The 19958-nt window shown below is 29.6% G+C and overlaps 1 protein-coding gene across 1 annotated transcript; it reads left to right on the forward strand.

Moving 5' to 3' along the window:
* Nucleotides 1–2836, forward strand: LOC111308379 (laccase-14-like). Its single transcript, XM_022906701.2, has 6 exons — nt 1–291; nt 393–544; nt 654–898; nt 1042–1167; nt 1528–2475; nt 2601–2836. Exons 1-6 carry the CDS (start codon nt 199–201, stop codon nt 2732–2734), a joined length of 1698 nt encoding a protein of 565 aa, XP_022762436.2. The 5' UTR covers nt 1–198; the 3' UTR covers nt 2735–2836.
* The last annotated feature ends 17122 nt before the right edge of the window (nt 2837–19958 follow it).

Here is a 19958-nt window from a genome sequence, read left to right on the forward strand (position 1 = left end):
ATGTTTTCTGTAATTTTCGTTTTGAAGATTTATTATTCTATAGTGTTTTCCCAACCCCAACTATAAACAAAACCGTACCAGCTCAAGCTTTTTCTATAAAGAGCTCATACAAACAAGGAGACCAACACAAACCATAAGTAACGGTAGAGAGTTTTCATTTGCTTCAGTGAGAGAAGTGCTTGAAAAATAAAACCAAAGATGCGTTTAATCTCTTGGGTTTTAGGATTTATTTTCCTTATTCCTCTGCTTTTCAGCTGTGCTCAGGGTGCTGTTTATAAGTATTATTGGGTTGTAAGTGTATAGCTACTCAATATGCCAGTGTTATTTCGTTACGTTTGGATCATAGCATAGTCCTAGGAACTAACAAAAATATTATGGAATAATATTTGCAGGTGAAGCAGACTAATTTTACAAAGCTGTGTACCAAATCCACTGTTCTTACTGTGAACGACAGCTTTCCAGGTCCAGAGATTCATGCTACGAGAGGTGATACCGTTTTTGTCACTGTCCAGAATGACGGGCCATATGGAATCACTATTCATTGGTATATTGATATTTTCTCTTAAGCAATCTCTTGAAGATTCATTTCTAGGAAAACTGAGGATGTTTAAATTAAAGAAAAGGCCAGATTAAGAAAATTTTGATATTTGCAGGCATGGAGTTAGACAGCCGAGGAATCCATGGTCAGATGGTCCAGAGTACGTTACTCAATGTCCAATTAAGCCTGGGGGAAAATTCACACAGGAGATCAATTTGTCAACGGAGGAAGGAACACTCTGGTGGCATGCCCACAGTGACTGGTCGCGTGCCACTGTTCATGGAGCCATCAAAGTTTTTCCGGCCAAGGGAACCAGTTACCCGTTCCATAAGCCTGATGGAGACCAAACTATTGTATTCTGTAGGTGAACCAGTACTGATGATCGGAATGATTAAGAGCATGCTGATAAGTTTAAATGAAAAGTTTTCTCCCTATCAATTCTGTTTTTGACAGCTTTGATGCGTGTTACAAACTGTTAATCAACACCTTTTTCTTGGTCGCAGCCTCCTGGTACAAATCAAAAGTGATGAATGTGTTAGACGAAGCTCTCGCAACCGGCGGTGATCCAAACATTTCAGATGCTTACACCATCAACGGTGAACCTGGAAATTTGTACAACTGCTCTAAAGGTATATAAATCAAAATAATCTAGAGATACTTAATCAGTTTACTGTTAGCAGGGTTAATGTATTGAATTGTGGTTAAGATACATTTAACACTCCAAGTTCTGTTAGTTTGGAGTCCAACTGGCAACTACCTAATTGTAATACTTTTGGCATGAGTAGTAATTTTGTCAAAGTAGATTCACAATTATAATTATATGCTTTATCTGATCAAGAATTTGATTTGTAGAAGTTAATTCAAGTTTATAAAGCCACTACATAACGTTCAACACTTCAACTTGATGCAGGGATAACATCAATATTTTTTTAAAATTGAATTTGTTTCAAATCAATAATGCCAATTGTATGATTTGTATCCGGTTGCAGAAACAATGTACAGTTTGTTGGTTAAGACTGGCAAGACTTATCTCCTCCGCATTGTCAACGCAATCCTGAATGAAGAAATGTTCTTCGCCATAGCTCACCACAACATGACCGTTGTTGGGTCGGACGGAGCATATGTCAAACCCTTTTCTACTGATTATTTGTTCATCACCCCAGGCCAAACAATGGACGTTCTGGTTACAGCAAACCAATCAGCAAGTTACTATTACATGGTTCTTACTCCTTTTCTTGATACTGAGTCTTCATATGACAACACGACCTCTAGGGCACTTATCAGATATAGTGGAAATTATGCAACTCCAAGGTCAATTCCTACTCCAAAATTTCCTAATATCAGTGACTCAATATCTGCACAACTCTTTGTTGTTCGCTTGAAGAGTTTAGCAAATGCAGCTCATCCAATCAGTGTCCCCAAAAACATCACTAGACGATACTTCATTACTGTTTCTGTGAATCTAGTCGCTTGTCCCAATTCAACAGGTTGTACAGTTTCCGGCAATAATAAGCTGGCAGCAAGCTTAAACAACAATAGCTTTGTGTTGCCATCAACTTCTCTGCTGCAAGAATATTATGACAATAACTATAATGTGAGCCGTATTGCTGATCAGTTACCGAACAAACCGCCTACTCCGTTTAATTACACAACAGTGGCGAACATGTCTACGTATACAAGCGAAGGAAGACGGATTATAAAATTGAATTATGGTGACGAAGTGGAAATTGTGTTCCAAGGAACGAACATAGGAGCCACGCAGAATCATCCCATGCATCTTCATGGCTACAGCTTTTATTTGGTTGGAACGGGGTCTGCTGATTTTGACAATGGCACAGATCCTGGAAGGTTCAATTTGGTTGATCCACCAGAGGTCAACACAATTGCAGTCCCTAGAAAAGGATGGTCTGCTATTAGATTTAAAGCTGATAATCCTGGTATACATATTTCTTCTCTTATATCTTCCTAATTACAGTACTAATTAACATATTCGATTTATGCACTAATTTAAAAAAAAAAAAAAAAACCCAATGTTTATAATTTGTTTTCCTTTTTGTATCAGGGGTTTGGTTTATGCACTGCCATTTCGAGCGGCATACGACTTGGGGAATGAGCACTGTTGTCATAGTGAAGGATGGACGCACCAAGAAAACAAGCATGCGTCCACCACCTTCCTATATGCCTCCTTGTTCTTAATTTTGCATCATCTAGTGTGCAGGGTTTGTTAAACATATTGAGTGTATGACTTGATAAAGTCGTTCACACTATAAAATAATATTTTCTATGAAATTTCTATCTCGTTTGTCTATAATTGGCTAGTTAAGTGCCCAACACCTATATCCATTCGTTTGCAAGACGTGTCAAAAGAGGTATCTCTCAACTAAATCCAATGGTTTTTCTAAAACTGTGATACAACTTACAAGAGGAAATGCAGACTGAACCAACACAACTACGGTTTTTGGATTGAATTTGGTATCTAGATCGTTGTTTTTATTCTAAGGGATGAAATGGTGATGAAGCTTCATTTTTTTTTCCCACATTTTTGAATAGCTGTTTTTATTCCAAGGTTTTTTCGGCTCCGCCTTACACATGGAGTAATTTGAGTTAATTAATAGCAATTTATTTTTATTTTTTTATTTGGAAAAAGGTAAGATTTTAACTTAACTTTTTAAAAATATATATTGATTTATTATTGAGTTAAATATTAGTATACTATTGACATTTTATTCTGTTTTTTATTTTTAAAAAGTATTATTATTATTTTTTACAAATAAAAAATAGGGATAATGTACTAAGATTAGACATTTATACAGGTCAAGCATGCAGTAGGCTTGCAAGCCTATTCAGACTTCAACTTGGATTGATCCTTAATATTATGATTTTAATAAACAAATGATTTTATTTAATTTTAATTATAAATATATCTAAAAAAATTCAAATATTGATATAAAACTTTAAATATTCAATCAAATATAAATTGAAAAATTAATTTAAATCCAAAATCAAATTTTAAAAATATCATCTAAACCAAATTTAATCCGACCTCATTCAATTACATGAATCAAAACATTTTTTATTATTTAATTTTAAGGCCAAGTGAAAAGCATCTAATTAAAATTAATATAAATTTGGACACAACTCATAACCTAACTACACTTGAACAAAAAAATTGGACTAAGAATTAAATGATTGAAAATTTTTATCCCACTGGCCCAACTTTTGTTTTGTATTCCAATCGGTAGTGGTTTATATACGCCATAAAAGTTACATGTTTTCATTGTTTTTAATTTATTTATGTACGCGGTTTCTCTTTTGGACAGGCTAGTAAAATAGTAGAAAAGGTTAGATTTACGATATCTATAACTATATATAAAAGAGTCTCCCAACTCCAATTAATTTCAATTTTTTGCCAAATCAACATTTTCACTATTCATCCAAATCATCTAATAATTCTCATATCAGTAAACAATTGCATTATTAACACCACAACTTTTGCCACATATCTTTTTTTTTTTTTTTTTTACCTTTAAATGTTAGAAAAAAAATTGTTTAAATCTCAAAAAGATAAAACACTTCTAAACAAAGAAGCTTATGGAGACAGACACAAAAAAAAAAGAAAAAAAAGAAGAGAAAGGGGACGATAAGAGAGAAGAGAAGGTGGCAGAAGAAGAACAGAATCACTAACCAACATTGAAGGAAGCTGCAATCAACTTTGAATGACTAAATGTAGAGGTTGGGAGAAACGGAAAGATAGAGGGAGGGAAAATAGAGAAACTAAGGCATTGATGGATTGATCTGCTATGTTTAGTCAAATAGTTGTCTGATCGATGTCAGAAAGTAGTGTAAGATCAAGAATCATGGGCATTATTCTACACTATACAATTGCTTTGCTACATTTTCTTTGATTAGTGAATCTAGCCTCTTATTTTAGCCATTATAATTGCATGTCTAATCTGTGCTTCTCTTTTTGCTTCATATTAAAAGATGCCTTTGAATTTGGTCTTTTTCTACCCTAAACCTGTTGCTAATCAGAAGACAGAATATGGAACCTTTGTTGTTTAATTTTTTGGCTCTTAATTGCTTGAAATGTGGTGGAAGACTTGCTTTTATGTGTAGAGAGTGGAAGATAGCTATTGCTTGCATTAAATATTTGGAGTCTACAAATTTTCAGATAGAAAATAACCATTTGAGGCTTTCTGGGCATAAGGGGATAGATCCTTTCATATAGGGGATCGATTGGGTGAAACAAAATGAAAGCCGTTTTCATGCATTAAATGGTCACCTGATCGATCAGATAAGGGACCTAATTGATCCTCTATCCCGGGTGATCAATCCCTTATGTAGGGTGATTGATCCTTTTTGTAAAATTTAGAAACAATTTGGCTTCTGATTAAAAAATGAATTGATCCCTTATAGGGGAGGATCAATCGAGTCATTTTTCAACCTTAGCCAATCGATCTATATAGGGAAATGATCGATTGATCCTCGAAAATTTTCCACAAGATAGGCTACTGGTAAAAAAAGGGTCAATTCCTTGAGCCAGGAGATCAATGGGGTCATGTGAAGGGATTAATCCTTCCCCTTAAGGGATCGATCCTTTCTACCCCAATTTGTCTAAAACTCATTTTTGTTTCAAGAATTTGTTTTGTTTTGGTTCAAAAATGCTTTTGGCAAGATAGAGGGCTAGAAAAATGTTTAATTTGAGATTAAATCAATTTGACTAAAGTTAAGCAAAATTTTATTTTGTCATTTCAAAATACTTTGATCAATTCAAAGCTAACAATTTTTTCACTTTTTGATATGACAAAACCAAATGAAAAAAAAATTACTTTGAAAAACATTTTTCCATTTGAAGGTAGGCTACTTTAAAAAAAAAATTTAACAAGCTAAAAACAAGAACATAACTGTCCATTATTTGTTGGCACATTAAGCACAATATCAAGAGCATTAAAATTTAAAGGCAATTTCAAGATATTCATTTAAGCATAAGCCTAAAGATTACTCCCTCTATAACAAGTATTTAATCCAAAATAATTTTTCTCCCTGTTAGCAAGTCATCAAATTTTCAATTTAAGCAAATAAGCAATGTGATCAAATTTCATTTGATACCTTCTTCCCTTCCACAAAACCTTTTCCAACTTTAGCAAAAATTTCATTTCATTACTTCTCCCTTTTTTGTCATAGCAAAAAGCAAAAAACAATCAAACTACTATGGTAATCAATTTAAGGTAACAATAAGCACAATATATGTTCAAATCAAACAAACTTAATATCATTACTCAATGCCATAGCAAGTCAATCAAAATACCACTTGCCACATAACGTCAATTTTAAACCAACTCCAACACAATATTTCAAATGTCATTATGAAAATGAAATGCATTTATCATTAATATAAATTTTAAGTACCAAGGTTTAAAAACATAATGCAAAATGTCTTTAAGAAAATTAAAACTTAAAAAGATAGATATATAGGGAAAATAGCTAAGGCATGGCATTAAGGTGGATCATTAAGAAGGAGAATAAAGTGAGAAATGGTGGAAGTGCTGGTTCATCTTAGTCCTCATTTGACGAATTTCTTCAGTCATTGCCTTTTGATTGAACTATAAATTTTTGAGTCTTGAGTTCATATCCCCAACCACGGAGTGCAAGCTATTCATTTGAATTATCATAATTTGTAATGCACCTTGAATATTAAACGATGGACAAGAGGGGTCTTCTTGAGGGACATTTGGAACATTTGTAGCATCATGCTCTTTTCTTTTTGCACAACCCCAATTTTAATCTTTCTAATCCATAAACTAATTGCATTTTGTGTATAACCCATACTATGCAAAATATGAATTCCAAGAATGCTATATGGGTCGTTAAACACAATCTCTCTATCATTCCTAGTTTTAATACCCAATTTCTTCAATAGATTTCTTATAGTAAACCCATAGACCAAAGTATAATCTTTGTTTTGCACCACCCTTATTATGTCATTAAAGATAAAGTGCATAAGATTAGGTTTCTCTTCATGTTTGATCTTGTACATCCACTAGTAATCTTATTTTTCAATAGTTGAATATTGAGTGCCAATTGGTACTAAAACATGGGTAACTATAAGATGCAACAATCTATCATGCATAGAAAATTTAGTGGCATGTGTAAGTGAAACTCTAAAGTTTTCATTCCCAAAAATGTCTTGAGACAAATCTAACATATCACACCTAGTGTTTATATCTCCATCATCATCTAGCATAAAAGTTTCAGCCAATAATTATTTATTAACCATAATCTCTCTACCCATCACAAAAGTTCTAAATCTATCAAGATAATATCTATTTTCATTCCCTTTAATCTTAATACATGTAGCATTACTATAAAATATCTTAACTAGATTCTCATAAACTATCCCATCCATGCATAAATAATTTATCCAATCAAAATCCTTAAATACATGCAAATAAAGAAACTCAATAGATTGGAAAATTTTAAGAGATATTATCCTTCTGTGCATAATCTTCCTATAAGGGCTTAATTGATGAATTAGAAGCCTCCCTTAAAGGATTCTTTCTTGGTTCAACACCTCATTTGGTTTTAGGTGCCATATTTTTGAAAATTTGGATATGAAAAAATAGGTAAGCTTTTATAAAAGTGATGAAGGAAACTAATAATGTAGGCGATATGAAGTGATATATGTTTGTAATGAGCAAAGATATTAGGTGAATGATTAAATTTCAAAAAAGGGATCAAAATTCTAAAGAGAGAAATTGGTATGAGTAATTTGAGATGATTTTGGAATGATTTTTATGAAAATAGATGAAGATTTTGCAAGAAAACAAGAAAATTTGAAGATTTTTGCAAGAAATTTTGATTAAAAAGGATGAGTTTTGAAAGAATTTGTGGGAGAAAAAACTAGGGCTTAATGAGGTAATGGAATATGAAGAGGAAGGGTGAGGTTCATGTAGGGTATTGATTAAAAAGAACCAGAATTTTTAAAGCCAAAATAGGGCATTTCACAAGCTGCCAACCTATTTGATCAATCGGGTCCCTTAGGAGATCAATCGATTCATGAAATTCTCAAAGTCTATTTCACTACTAGTTGAAAAATAAGTCGATCCGTTCATTCATAGGATTGATCGGTTCATATGTAGCCAATTTTTTTTTTTAAATGCATGCAATATGATGAATCAAACCTAGATCAAATAATCACCAATATGATCATAAATAATTTATAAAAAATTTATCAAAAAAGCACATATTTATTCAACAAAGCACAAATATATCAAGAATTACATTTCATGGAGTATTCATCATACCAAGTTCACCTTTAATTGTGTAAAATCTATCTCTATCAAAAGGTTTTGTAAAAATATTAGCTAATTGATGCAAGGTATTATTATAATGTATAAGTTCGAAAACTCGATCATTAAATATAAAAATTTAAAATCGTGAAAACACGGTAAAAATGATTTTTATATGAAATTTAATTATAATTACCATAATTTGTAAAAAATCAAATCAATTAAGAATCTATATTTGAGAATATTATGAAAATCTTTAGATTGAAGAAATACTTTATAATTCTCTAACATATAGGTAGAATTCAAAGATAATTTTTTTCATCTAAGATTTACCATAATATTTCCTTAAAAATAAAAATAATATTCTTTGAAAATGATAATTATTGGTGATTCTTCAATATCTAGGCAGAGTAACAAAAATTATATTCCTCAAAATATTATTTTAATTAATTTATTTATTTATTTTTGGAATCAATTTTTGAAAAAAGTTTTTTATGCAATAAAAATGAAAAAGGCTATAGTAAACCATAAACAATGATACATAAAATACATACATATGCATAATGAGTGCATGAATATGGATATATACAAATGAGATGTAAATTTAAGATCGGGTTCTTAAATATAAAAATACCACTTGGACTCTCCAACCTCTAGACAGAACTTGAGTGCGACTATTTATATTTAAGATCTAATTTTTTATTTTTTATTTAAATTTATTATTTTAAAATATAAAATTATATAAAAAAATTTTATTACATAAAATTTTCTAAATACCTCATCATCTATGTGGCATTTAAGAACAAATTATTTTAGAAAAGCTTTTCACATAAAGCCTTGAATTTTAAGATGGTCTTAGGGTTTGAAATGGATTAAGATTTTGAGGTTTTATTTAGGATTTCAATTAAGGTTTCAGGATTTCACTTAAAGTTTAGGGTTTCATTTAGGGTTTTGGATTTCATCTAAAGTTTCGGGTTTTATCTAGGAATTAAGATTTTATTTTAGAATTTTACTTTAGGGTTTTATTTTAGAATTTTATTTTAGGGTTTCATTTTAAGGTTTTGCTTTAAAGTTTTACTTAAGGTTTTGGGTTAAGGTTTCATTTAGGTTTTCATATATTTACGAACCTCTAAAAAAAAAACTCCAAAAAAAAAAAATCCAATATTTAGCAGATTTTCGAAACAAGTTCGTTTTTTATAATTTTTCTACAAAATAAATTTTTATATTTTTATTTAATTTTCTTTTTCATTGAAAATTTATTATTATTATTATTATTATTATTATTATTATTATTATTATTATTATTATTATTATTATTATTATTCAATAACTCCCCAAAAGTTAGGCAAAATTATTTTTTTAAAACACAATTTTTAATTCCCTCAAACATTTTAGCAGGGATTTTAAAATCTTAATTCATTTTTTATAAAACATATATTATTTATTTTTTATTATTTTATCTTTTTTATTTTATTTTTGTATAAATCTAAAATGTATGAAAAATAAATTGTATCAAAAATAAATTAACACATAAAAATTACATAAAAATAAAAATGAGCATAGAAATTTAACCATCATGAAAATTAAAAATGCATGAGATTTAAATTGCAATTAAATTTAAACAATATAAAAGAAATATCCATGGACTTGAATAATATGATACATACATGAAAACAAACTTTAAAATAAAATATAAAAAGACAAAGACAAACAACCCTTAATAACCATCATGCAAAAGAAGCAATGAATGTGTAATGCTTCAAATTCTTCAATGAACAACCCATGTACAAAAACAAACAATTGACATGCTCCTAGATGAACTTGAAAGACCCTTTTCCTTTTTGTTTTTACAGCCTGCTACTTGTGCCTTGTTTTTCAAGTCATTAGTCGCTAAACAATCTGAAATACTATAGCTTTTATGCCCTCCTTCTTGCTTTTAATTTGCACAAAAAAAAAAAAAACTTTTCCTTTTTCATAAACGGAACATGACATTTTGACAAGCTTCTCAAACTAAGACAACATTTAAAAAGAACCTAGGAATTCTTTGATAAGCAAATGAAGAAAAGTAAAACTAAAACCAAAACCTCTTAACATATCAGAAACCTAAGAAAGAAAACACTAACCATATATATCCAACCAACCTATTCATATTAAAAGAAAAGGAAAGAAGGAGGATTACCTGCTGGTTGTTTCTTTTTTTCTACTTTGTTTTTCTATTTTTTCAGTTTTTCTTTCTTTGCCACTGATTGCTTCTTCTGTTTTGGTTTCACGTTTTTGCTTCTATTTTCTGGTTCACTCTTCCTTTCTGTTTTCCCGCTTTCTGGTTTCCGTTTGCTGTTTGCTCATGCACCTTCGCTCAATTGTTTTTGCTCTATCCCTTCCTTCTCTCACCTAGTTCGTTCACTTTTCTTTTCTACCATTTTCTATTTTTTTTGTTCTGCCCAACTTTTATTTTCCTGGTACTATTCTACTTGCTTTTCTTCTTTCACGTCCTAAATAGGGACGGCGAACTAACCTGTCCCCAACGGGTTCGACCCGGCCCGACCCGATCCACGAGATCGGTTTTTTTTTTTTTGAAATTCGGGTATCGGGTCGGGGTGGGTCGGATAAAATAAAGAAACAATCAGGGTCGAGTCGGGTCGAGTTTGCCTAAAACCCGACCCAATATTATATAAAAAATTATTTTTTAATTAATTATTTAATTTTTTATTATATATATTTATATAATGATATTTTTAAATATTTATATTTAAAAAATAATATTTTATATTAAAAATAATAATATTTTATTAATTTCGGGTCGGGTACAATTTACATGATGTCGGGTTCGGGTATGAAAAATCAAAAAAAATTTTGGGTAAGATCGGGTTCGGATTTAATAAAGATTAAATCGGGTCGGGTTCGGGGCGAGCAAAACCCGCCCCGAACCCGACTCGATGCCAACCCTAGTCCTAAATCAGGTCTCCTTTCAGGTTTTTTTTTTTTTTTTTGCTTTCAGTTTTTCACGTTCTGCTTTTTGCTACTAGTTTTTTTTTCTTTTTTTTTTTTTTTGCTGCTGAATACCTATTGCCCAATCCAATTTTTCCTTAGGTCTTCACGTTCTTCTGCTTTATTTTTTGGTCTTTCTGCTTCTTGTTTATGCTTTTTTCTTTTGTTTTTACGCTGCTTCCTCCCTTTTATTTTCTATTGCTATCGCCATTGTTTCACGTTCGGTACAGCTTTTTTTGGCTACTGGCTTCACATTTTACGCCTCAGGTTCCCCAACTTCTCCTTTCACGTCTTCCTCTTCTTATTTTATTGTTGTTCTTCTCTTTATTTTCTTTTCCTTTTTTATGGTTTTCTTATTCCCTTTTCGCTTCTGCTCTAGGTTTATTATTCTGCTGCTATTTTTTTCTGCTTGATTTTTCCTACAGTTTTTTTCCTTTTAAGCTGCTTTTTGCTTCTTTTTTGCTTCATTGGTTTTTTGTTGTAACCGTGCCACTCTTCTCACGTTCATGCAACTGTTTTCTTCCACATCCCATGCTTGGCTTCTTCATGCATGAGTCTTATCATTTTTATTCCCATTGAAAACCATCTACACGCCTCCTTACTCCATTTTTCATGCAACAACCCATTTCCATGTAATACCTTATTTTGGTTTAACCAAATGGGCCCTCCTTCATAAAAGAGTTTTTAGGCCAAATGGGCTTTCTTGGATTCTAGTTATGGACTTCCTTATAGGCTTCTATTTTGCACCATGGCCAAGCTTTTTATTATTTTAATTTTGATTTATTATTTAGTTATTATTATATTTATTATATATTTATTTATTATTATATTACTTCTTATTTAATGGCTAATAATGGGTCATTAATAGACTTTAAAAAAAAATCTTTATCAGCCTTTTATTAGATCATTTTGAGTATTATTTCGATCAATATAACAAGCTTCACTATAGGGCTCACATGAAGCCTCACCCTTAAACATTTGAAAATGAATGGTGTAATGGACCTAAAAAAAATTATGGACAGGCCTAATTGTAAAAAAAAAAAAAAAAAAAACTCAAATTAAAAGATAAAATATTTCAAACAAAATTAGGTACTTATAATTATCCTTTTGTGTATATTTTTTAAAATCAAGAATAATGTAAAGATATAGATAACAATTTTGATCGGATGCTACTTCCTAAAGTTAGTTTTTTTTTTTTTTATTATACTTTCTTTTTTTGTGTTTTTTTTTATTTTTTTAAAGATGACCAGGATTAAAATCGTGAGTCAAAAGATAAGGATGATTGGGAGACTGGGACTGAACCATAGATTAAATAAAGTAATTGAGATTGAACCATAAGTCGAATGAAGTGACCACTAATCTAGGTTTGCATGCTTGTTGATCTGGGTTTTTGTGCCAACTAATTCTTGGCTTACATGCCAACTTAGCTGGATTTAAATTTTTGTAGGTGCTAGCACTAAACTAGGCTTGCATTTTCATAGGTGTCAAATAATTTGAGCTTAAAACCTGGGTGCCAGTTAAACTAGACTTAAGATTTCTCAATGCTAACTAATATTAGGCTTAAAATATGGGTACCAGCTAAACTGAACTTAAATTTTTATTAGTGCCAGCTAAAGTTGGCTTAAATTTTCATTGGGTATCAGTTTTAAATTTTCATTAGGTGCCAGCTATATTAGGCTTAAATTTTCACTAGGTTTAAGCTAAGTTAGGCTTATGTTTTCACGGGATGCCAGCTAAGTTAGGTTTAAATTTTTACTGAGTGTTAGTTAAACAGGGCTTAAAACTTATGTGCCAGCTAATTGGACTTAAATTCTTTCTCGAGTGCTAGAAAAACTAGGCTTAAAACCTAGTTGCCAGATAAACTGGGCTTAAATTTCATTCTCGAATGGTAGCTAATTTGGGTTTAAAACTTGGGTGCCAGCTAAACTAGGCTTATATTTTCATGGGATGCCAACTAAACTAGGCATAAATTTGCATTTGATGCTAGCTAAACTGTGCTTAAAACCTAATTACTAGCTAATCTGAGCTTGTGTAAAAGCTAATTTTGGCTTATGTGCTAGCTAAACTTAGCTTGCATGTCAGCTAAGCTAGGCTTAAAACTTGGATAGTAGCTAAACTGAGCTTAAATTTTTATTTGTGCCAAATAATCTAAGCTTAAAACCTAAATGCTAGCTAAACTAAGTTTAAATCCTTTTTGAGTGCTAAAAGAACTAGATTTAAATTTTTTCGGGTGCTAACTGAACTGGCTTAAAACCTATGTGTTAGCTAAACTATATTAAAAATTTCATTAATGCCAAAAAAATTGGACCTAAATTTTTCTCGAGAATTGGCTATCCTTATCAAAAATGAAAGAAGTGAAAATTTTCTTTTCAAATGGATTGAATAGTTCAACACACTGAAGTTTTTTGTTCATTCAAAAGGGTTTCTCCACCTTAAAGGGATCAAAGAGACATATACTTTTTTGATGCAGGCTCACAAATGAAACATAAGTTATTCTAAAAACATGAATCCCTTGAAAACCAAACAAGTTCAACACTTTCTTTAACATTCTGAAAAGTCGATAAACATAAAATAAAAGTTTAAGTCGTGTAATAAAAATGGGAATCACTTTATTGTTTAAGATGTGGAGCAAAGTGATGCATAAAAATTTGGCCAGCTTGTTTTTGTAGTCTTGTCTTCTTTCATACATATTAGAATGTAAAATCTATGTTACGTTATGAAAAGTTTACAGAAATTTATAAAAAATATATATATTTTAATATTAAATTCAAAAGACAATAGAATATAACGAAATACTAATACTTAAATTTAAAATAATTTAAGATTTGATATTACACAACTTTAGATCTATCTATTCAAGAATTCTACAAACTCTAGATCAAACTTTTCACCTATACTACTCTACAAATTCTATATCTATCTAGATTTGAGACTATATAACTCTAAATCTTTTCATTCAAGAACTCTATACTACTCAAATTTACAATTTTAAAGTTGCTATTTATTTTAAATAAGAAATTTCGTCAATTAACTTTTGTTTTAAGGTTATTTTAAATCCTTTAATATTGTTTTGCTTAAATCTTTTGAGTTTTTTTGAAACTTTAACAACTTATATTTCTTTCCAAGCTATTAATTTATTTTCTAACCATAACACACCTCCAAAATATTATAAAAATTTTGATCACAAATAGTCAGACAAAATTCTAAAAGATTAAAAATAAAAATAAATTAAAAGATAAATAAATTAAATGAAGGCAAAGTTTTTCATAAGTATGCAAAAAGGGATTGAAAAACACTAATATTGTAATTAAAGATAAAAGAACAAATTAGACATAAAAAACAAGTCATACATGGTTGATGCCAAAAAAACATTTAAAAATCTTACATTTTTACAGCATTTCCTCACTGGCTTCATAAAATCTATCACAACAATTTGAAAAATTGAAGGAAAAATTACTCTAAAAAATGAAGAAATTATTTAGTTCATAGAGAGACAATTGTAAATTATTAACTAAAATCTTTTCCAGCTATAGAGGTTCATGCATGATACTAAACTTTTGAAATTACTTTTCAAATTCACTAAAAGATTTTATTACACTCACACCTTAAAAATAAAAATATATATAATCAATAAACCTTTTTTTTTCATCTTAAACCAACTTTCATAACTTTTAATTATTTTGATTGAATATATCCAATGAATGCTTTCAAAGGCATACTTGAACATCCAATGATTATAAAAATCTCATTTCTTGAAAACTTGAAACCAATATGCCACTGGTCAAATTCTTTATCACAACAACCTTTGACCATAACTAATGCCTCACAAATCCTTTTTGTGTTTTTGATTCCTCTTGAATTGGGACTATAGGCACTCAATTTTGTCTGAGTCAATTCAATTTTTTTCGATTTTTATGCTTAATTTGCAAGTTTTTATTTGAGCTAGTTTAAGCATTAAATTGAATTGGATTTGTTTGAACTTGTTTCGGATTAGTCATTTTTAATTTTCTTTTATTGTTAGTATTTTTTTTATCATTTAGAATCAATTAAATTAATTAAAAAATTACAAAGAAAAAAATTAATTAAAAAGTGAAAAAAATCATAAAATAAAAAATGAAATTAAAAAAAATAATAAAAATGTATAATAGAAGTTCTGGCCATGTACTCCACCAGCCCCAACACCCTGCTCCGTTACCCTGCACTCCACTAGTCCCAGTACTAGCTTGTTACTCTATCAATATTGGACTATTTTACAACCATTCACAGATAAAAAGAAAGTGAGTGATTTTATCATGGAGGGAGGCCTTTAAAGCACCAAGACCCAAAAACACTTCCTAAACCATAACTTATAGCTCCCGACCTATTAGCCTAAGCACCAAACAAGTCATGGCCCCGGTGTCCACACATATCTAACCTCATCTTCACTTACGATTCACATGGTACCACCATCACCAACTCGATGCAAACACACCAATACTCATTCTAGCATTGACACCCACTTCCACCAATCACCAACCCCTCACTCGGACTACCCACTTGAACAACAAGCAATGCCATTTGTCCAACCTTAACCAAAATTTAACAGCCCTTATTTTCATCATCGGTCACCTACTCCACTAAATTCAACCAAACCCTTCCCCTTTTCAGACTCTCTGAAGTCTAATAAAAAAAAACCAAACCCAAGTCGACCACAACCAAAAAAAAAAAAATCACAGTTCTCCATGTAAGGAGAAACCACAGCACCTAGGGATTCTATTCAATAAAAAAAAAAAAGAGAAAGTCAGATTTGAAAGAAAAATTAAAAAAAAAAAAGAGATTGCTTGGTTTGGTTATGGAAGAGAGAAAGAAAAATGAAAGAAAAAGAAAAAATTTGGGTTCACAAAAAAGATAGCTAGAAACCACCAACGCAGGTGGCATGGACTCGAGGTAGCTCACTATGGCATTTTTTTTTTAATGATCAAGAACCAGTGATAACGAAGATTGAAAAGAGAGGAATAACATATTAAAACTATGAGAGGATACAATAGCAAAAGAAAGAGATTTGAAGGTTTAAAGTTTGGCTTAAATCTTTAAATTTAGGCCATTGTGAGGTGATTTGCTAAAAACATAGCCTGGATCTGAGAAGAGGACAAAGAGGGGAAGCTCATGGTCAAGTTTAGAAGCTAGCCAATGCCAATAAGTGACGGTGAATGGTGAAGTAAGTAATGACACTGCGACTAAAGTTAGGAATTGGGTTTGGTTTTTTTGAAGGAGATAATAGAATTCTTTTTATGAAAGAGAAGAAATAAATTTAAAAAAAAAAAAACTTAAAGTTTTATAGTTAAAAAAAAATGGCAGGTCAACCTGACTTATGAATTGGTCCATCAAACCCATGCTCGTCAACCCGGTTGCTACAAACCTAACCTTTTTTTGCAGACCCAACCAGACTCATTCACCTAAAAATAGCCTAACCCGATCCACTTCTGCCTCAACCCATCAAAAACTTTTCCTAAGTAATAGCCTAACTATTTGGATCATGTCATTTTGACTTAGATCTTGGCCCAACTTATGGTAAATTTTACTTTAGTTTTATTTGTTCATTTGCTTTTGTTTTTATATATATATTTTGGTATTAAATATAAGAATTGTTTGTAATTGATTAAGGTTACAATTAAAAAAAAAGGGTTTTTTACAAATGATTTACAATAATTTAGAATAATTTTTTTAAGAAAAAAAGAACGGATTTAAAAAAAAAGAAAAAAATTAAAATAAAGAGTAAATGGAAATTTTTTATGATGGGACTCCGAGAAGTCCAAGTAGTGATTCCTAAAAATTTCGTAGGTGAGAAAAGCTTTAAAAATTTATCAAAGTATTAGAATATTTTGAAACTCTTTTCAATACAAAGATTGTCATTTTTTTAATTTGAATAATTTTCTTAAAAGAAATAAAAATACAAAATATCTATAAAAATATACATTTTTAGAAACAAATTTATGGATAATTGAATCATAGCATAACTTTTAGAATAAAATAATAATTAAAAGAATGATGATGAATTTTGAATGATGAGATTCTTAGGTATTCCAAGTAGTAATGTTTAAAAACCCTCTAGATGAGAAGATTTTTTTTAAATGCTACCAACGTGTTGGAGTATTTGTAAAAATAATTTCAATACCATAAAAATTTTCCTTTTCTTTTAAATAATATAAGAAAGAGATTAATAAGTAATTTAAAAAAAAAAGAAAAATAAAATGTGTATTAATTTTCATTATTTGCCTTTACATGTAAGTCATTTATATTTTTAAAAAAAATAATAAAAATAGCTTCTGAGGATGAGATCCTAAAGAAGTTCGAATAGTGATTCTTTAAGAATCTTTATGTGAAAAAATTTATCTAAAATACCACCAATGTATTGAAGCATTTAGAATAATTTTCGATAAAGATTTCTCATTTTTTTAAATAAATAGAATAAGAAATGTTTCTTTTAAAAGTAAATCATAGGTATTATATTTTATTACATGCATTATAAATATAAATCTTGAAGATAAGTATGAACCACCATGGATGGGAATCTTGAAAAGTCTGAGTAGTGATTCTTAAAAAATCTTTAAGTAAGAAAGTTCCTTTTAATAATACCAAAGTATAGGAATATTTTCAAGAATTTTTCAATAAACAAGGTTCTTATTTATTTTTTCGACCAAGATAAAAAAATAAAAATAAAAAAATATTTTTTACTACAATAAAAGAAATAAATAAGATTAAATTTATTACCAAAATTAAGAAATTTTTGTCAAAATTAAAGGATAATACATAATTAATTGGTATCATTTTAAATGGGTGCTATAGGGGTACTAAGCCTTCCCCACGTGTAACTGACTTCCGAATTCAAATTGTTTTCCTTGACCCAAAAAAATTATCTTTTTAATAAGTTTTAATTTATTTTAAAATTTTATTAAAAAGATAAGTTTTAATAGGTGGCTAGTCACGCATAGCCAAAAAAGATTAATGCTAACTCTTCCTTTCATTTTCAAATGCATCTATTGGTTCCCAAAACCATTACGACAGTTTGGCGACATCCTTAGAGACCTCATCTTTTAGAGAGTTAGGCCAAAATATTAATTATGTGTTATCTTTAATTTTAATTTAATGGTCTTAATTGATATTTAAAGTTTAATTTTCTTGATTTTGATTTTGTTTTTTTAGATAACAATAGTAATGAAAAATTTGCATGCATTTCATTTTAATTTGTTCATTATTTATTTTATGTATATATAATTTTCAATAAATTATGGGGCATGTAGGATAGAGATTGTGACATTATTTTCTCTCACACACATAATGACACTTTTCATATCATGCTTGAGCTTTATACTTGGGCTTCATCCTTTTTAGAAGGAAATAGTGTATTTATGCTCTGTGAGGTGATAACTTCTGCAATGGTAAGCTCAATATTCCTACTCAAATTAAACATTTTCCATTTGTAGCCTATAATAGAGGAGGACGGGGTGTATTACTAGTTTTGTGTGGATGCTAATAAAGAACAATTTGAGAACCTTTTAGATATATAAGTCCTCATTTAGCATGTAGTGAGCCTTAAGGGATCGACTTTAAGTAGAGCCATACCAACTTTTTTTGTAAAAATTACCTAAATTAGGGTGAGAGAAACATTCTAATACAATCTATATCTAGTTGTATGAATAGTATAAATAAAACTAAAATTGTGCAAAAAAAAATAAAAAACAAGTATTCTTTTAATAAATTGACATATAATTCGATTCGACCAGTGCTTATTCAAAATTTACATATTCGAAAAATAGTTTTAAAAAAAAAAAAGCTTTTTAGTATTTTTCCAACAAGCAAAAATACAAAAATAAAATTTTCAAGAAAAAAAGGGTTTTTAATTATTTCTTTGTTTATTGACAGATTAAAAAGCAAAAGTATAAAAAAAAAATTTCTTCAAGTATTGGTAATCTTATGTGCTTGTCTTTCCATAGGAAATGTTTTCTTGAATTATTATTCTTATTATTATTTTTCTTCTAAAAAATAAAAAAAGAAAAACCAAAACCAAAAAAATTTCAAAAAAATGAAACAAACATAAAAAGGTTTTCTTCAATTCTTTGTTTGACTAATAAAAAGCAAAAACATAAAAAAGAGAGAGATTTTATCGCTTTTATTTCAACTAAAATTTTCTTTTGAATTTAGAATCAAGTTGTTATGTATTTATTTTATGGTAGGCCTTGCAAAAAATAATCTAGTAAGGAGAGAAAAAAAAAGGGAAAAAGGCAATAAAAAAGGATGACATAAAATAAGAAAAACATTTACTTTTTCACATTGCATGTAAAAGTCTTTACTAATTTTTTAGTTTTCCATGTTTTCTTGGTTTCATTGCATGCATCATTTCTTTTACATAAAGCATTAGAGACATTCATCTTAGATAATCTATCAACAAGATATTTATGAAATTTTGAGAATCACGAATATGACCTTCTATTAGTGAGTTATCTTAAGAAGTAAATGAATGGTCTAAAAATAAGTAGCAGATAGAAGAAGAAGGAAAGAAAATAATGAAAATAAGAAATAAAAAGACACATCCAATAAATTTTCTTTGAGGCATTTTATTCGATTGGTTTAATGTTTGTTTAGATTTGCTTTTATAGGAATTGGCAAAAAAGAGAGTTGTGATTTGAATTTTATCCTTTTTAGTTCATTTAATCCTTTTTTATGATTATTTCATCATGTTTCACATTTGAAAATAATAACATAATACATGCATTGCATTTCATACCCAAATGTTAGTGTTAATTTCATTGGATTTGCATTGTACATGCTTTGTATCATATGCATAAAATATGTTAGCGCATCTCATATAAGTATGTTTCATCAATCATATATATGCCTCTTATTACTCATGTAGTAAGTCATTGTATTTCATATATACAGATTCATGAATGATATGATTCAATAAAATGTGCATTGCACAAATAGCATTTCATGCAAGCACACCATCCCTTATAAAATAAGACATTGCATTTCATGCATATGCATTCATATGGTTTCTATTGTGCATATAATGCATTTCATATAAATGTGTTTCATCACTCATATATTGGGTCATTACATTATGCATATATACTTATAAAATTATATGATTCCCATTATACTCA

This window comes from Durio zibethinus, chromosome 2, assembly GCF_047325235.1.
Source record: "Durio zibethinus cultivar Kanyao isolate XHJ-2024 chromosome 2, ASM4732523v1, whole genome shotgun sequence".
Classification (NCBI taxonomy): domain Eukaryota; kingdom Viridiplantae; phylum Streptophyta; class Magnoliopsida; order Malvales; family Malvaceae; genus Durio; species Durio zibethinus.

Bases quoted from the DNA above. Each gene is read 5' to 3' on its own strand.
- LOC111308379 (XM_022906701.2), top strand. From the start codon at position 199: ATGCGTTTAATCTCTTGGGTTTTAGGATTTATTTTCCTTATTCCTCTG. The intron at 1,168-1,527 runs GTATATAAATCA...ATCCGGTTGCAG, and splicing joins TTTGTACAACTGCTCTAAAG to AAACAATGTACAGTTTGTTG. The intron at 2,476-2,600 runs GTATACATATTT...TTTTTGTATCAG, and splicing joins ATTTAAAGCTGATAATCCTG to GGGTTTGGTTTATGCACTGC.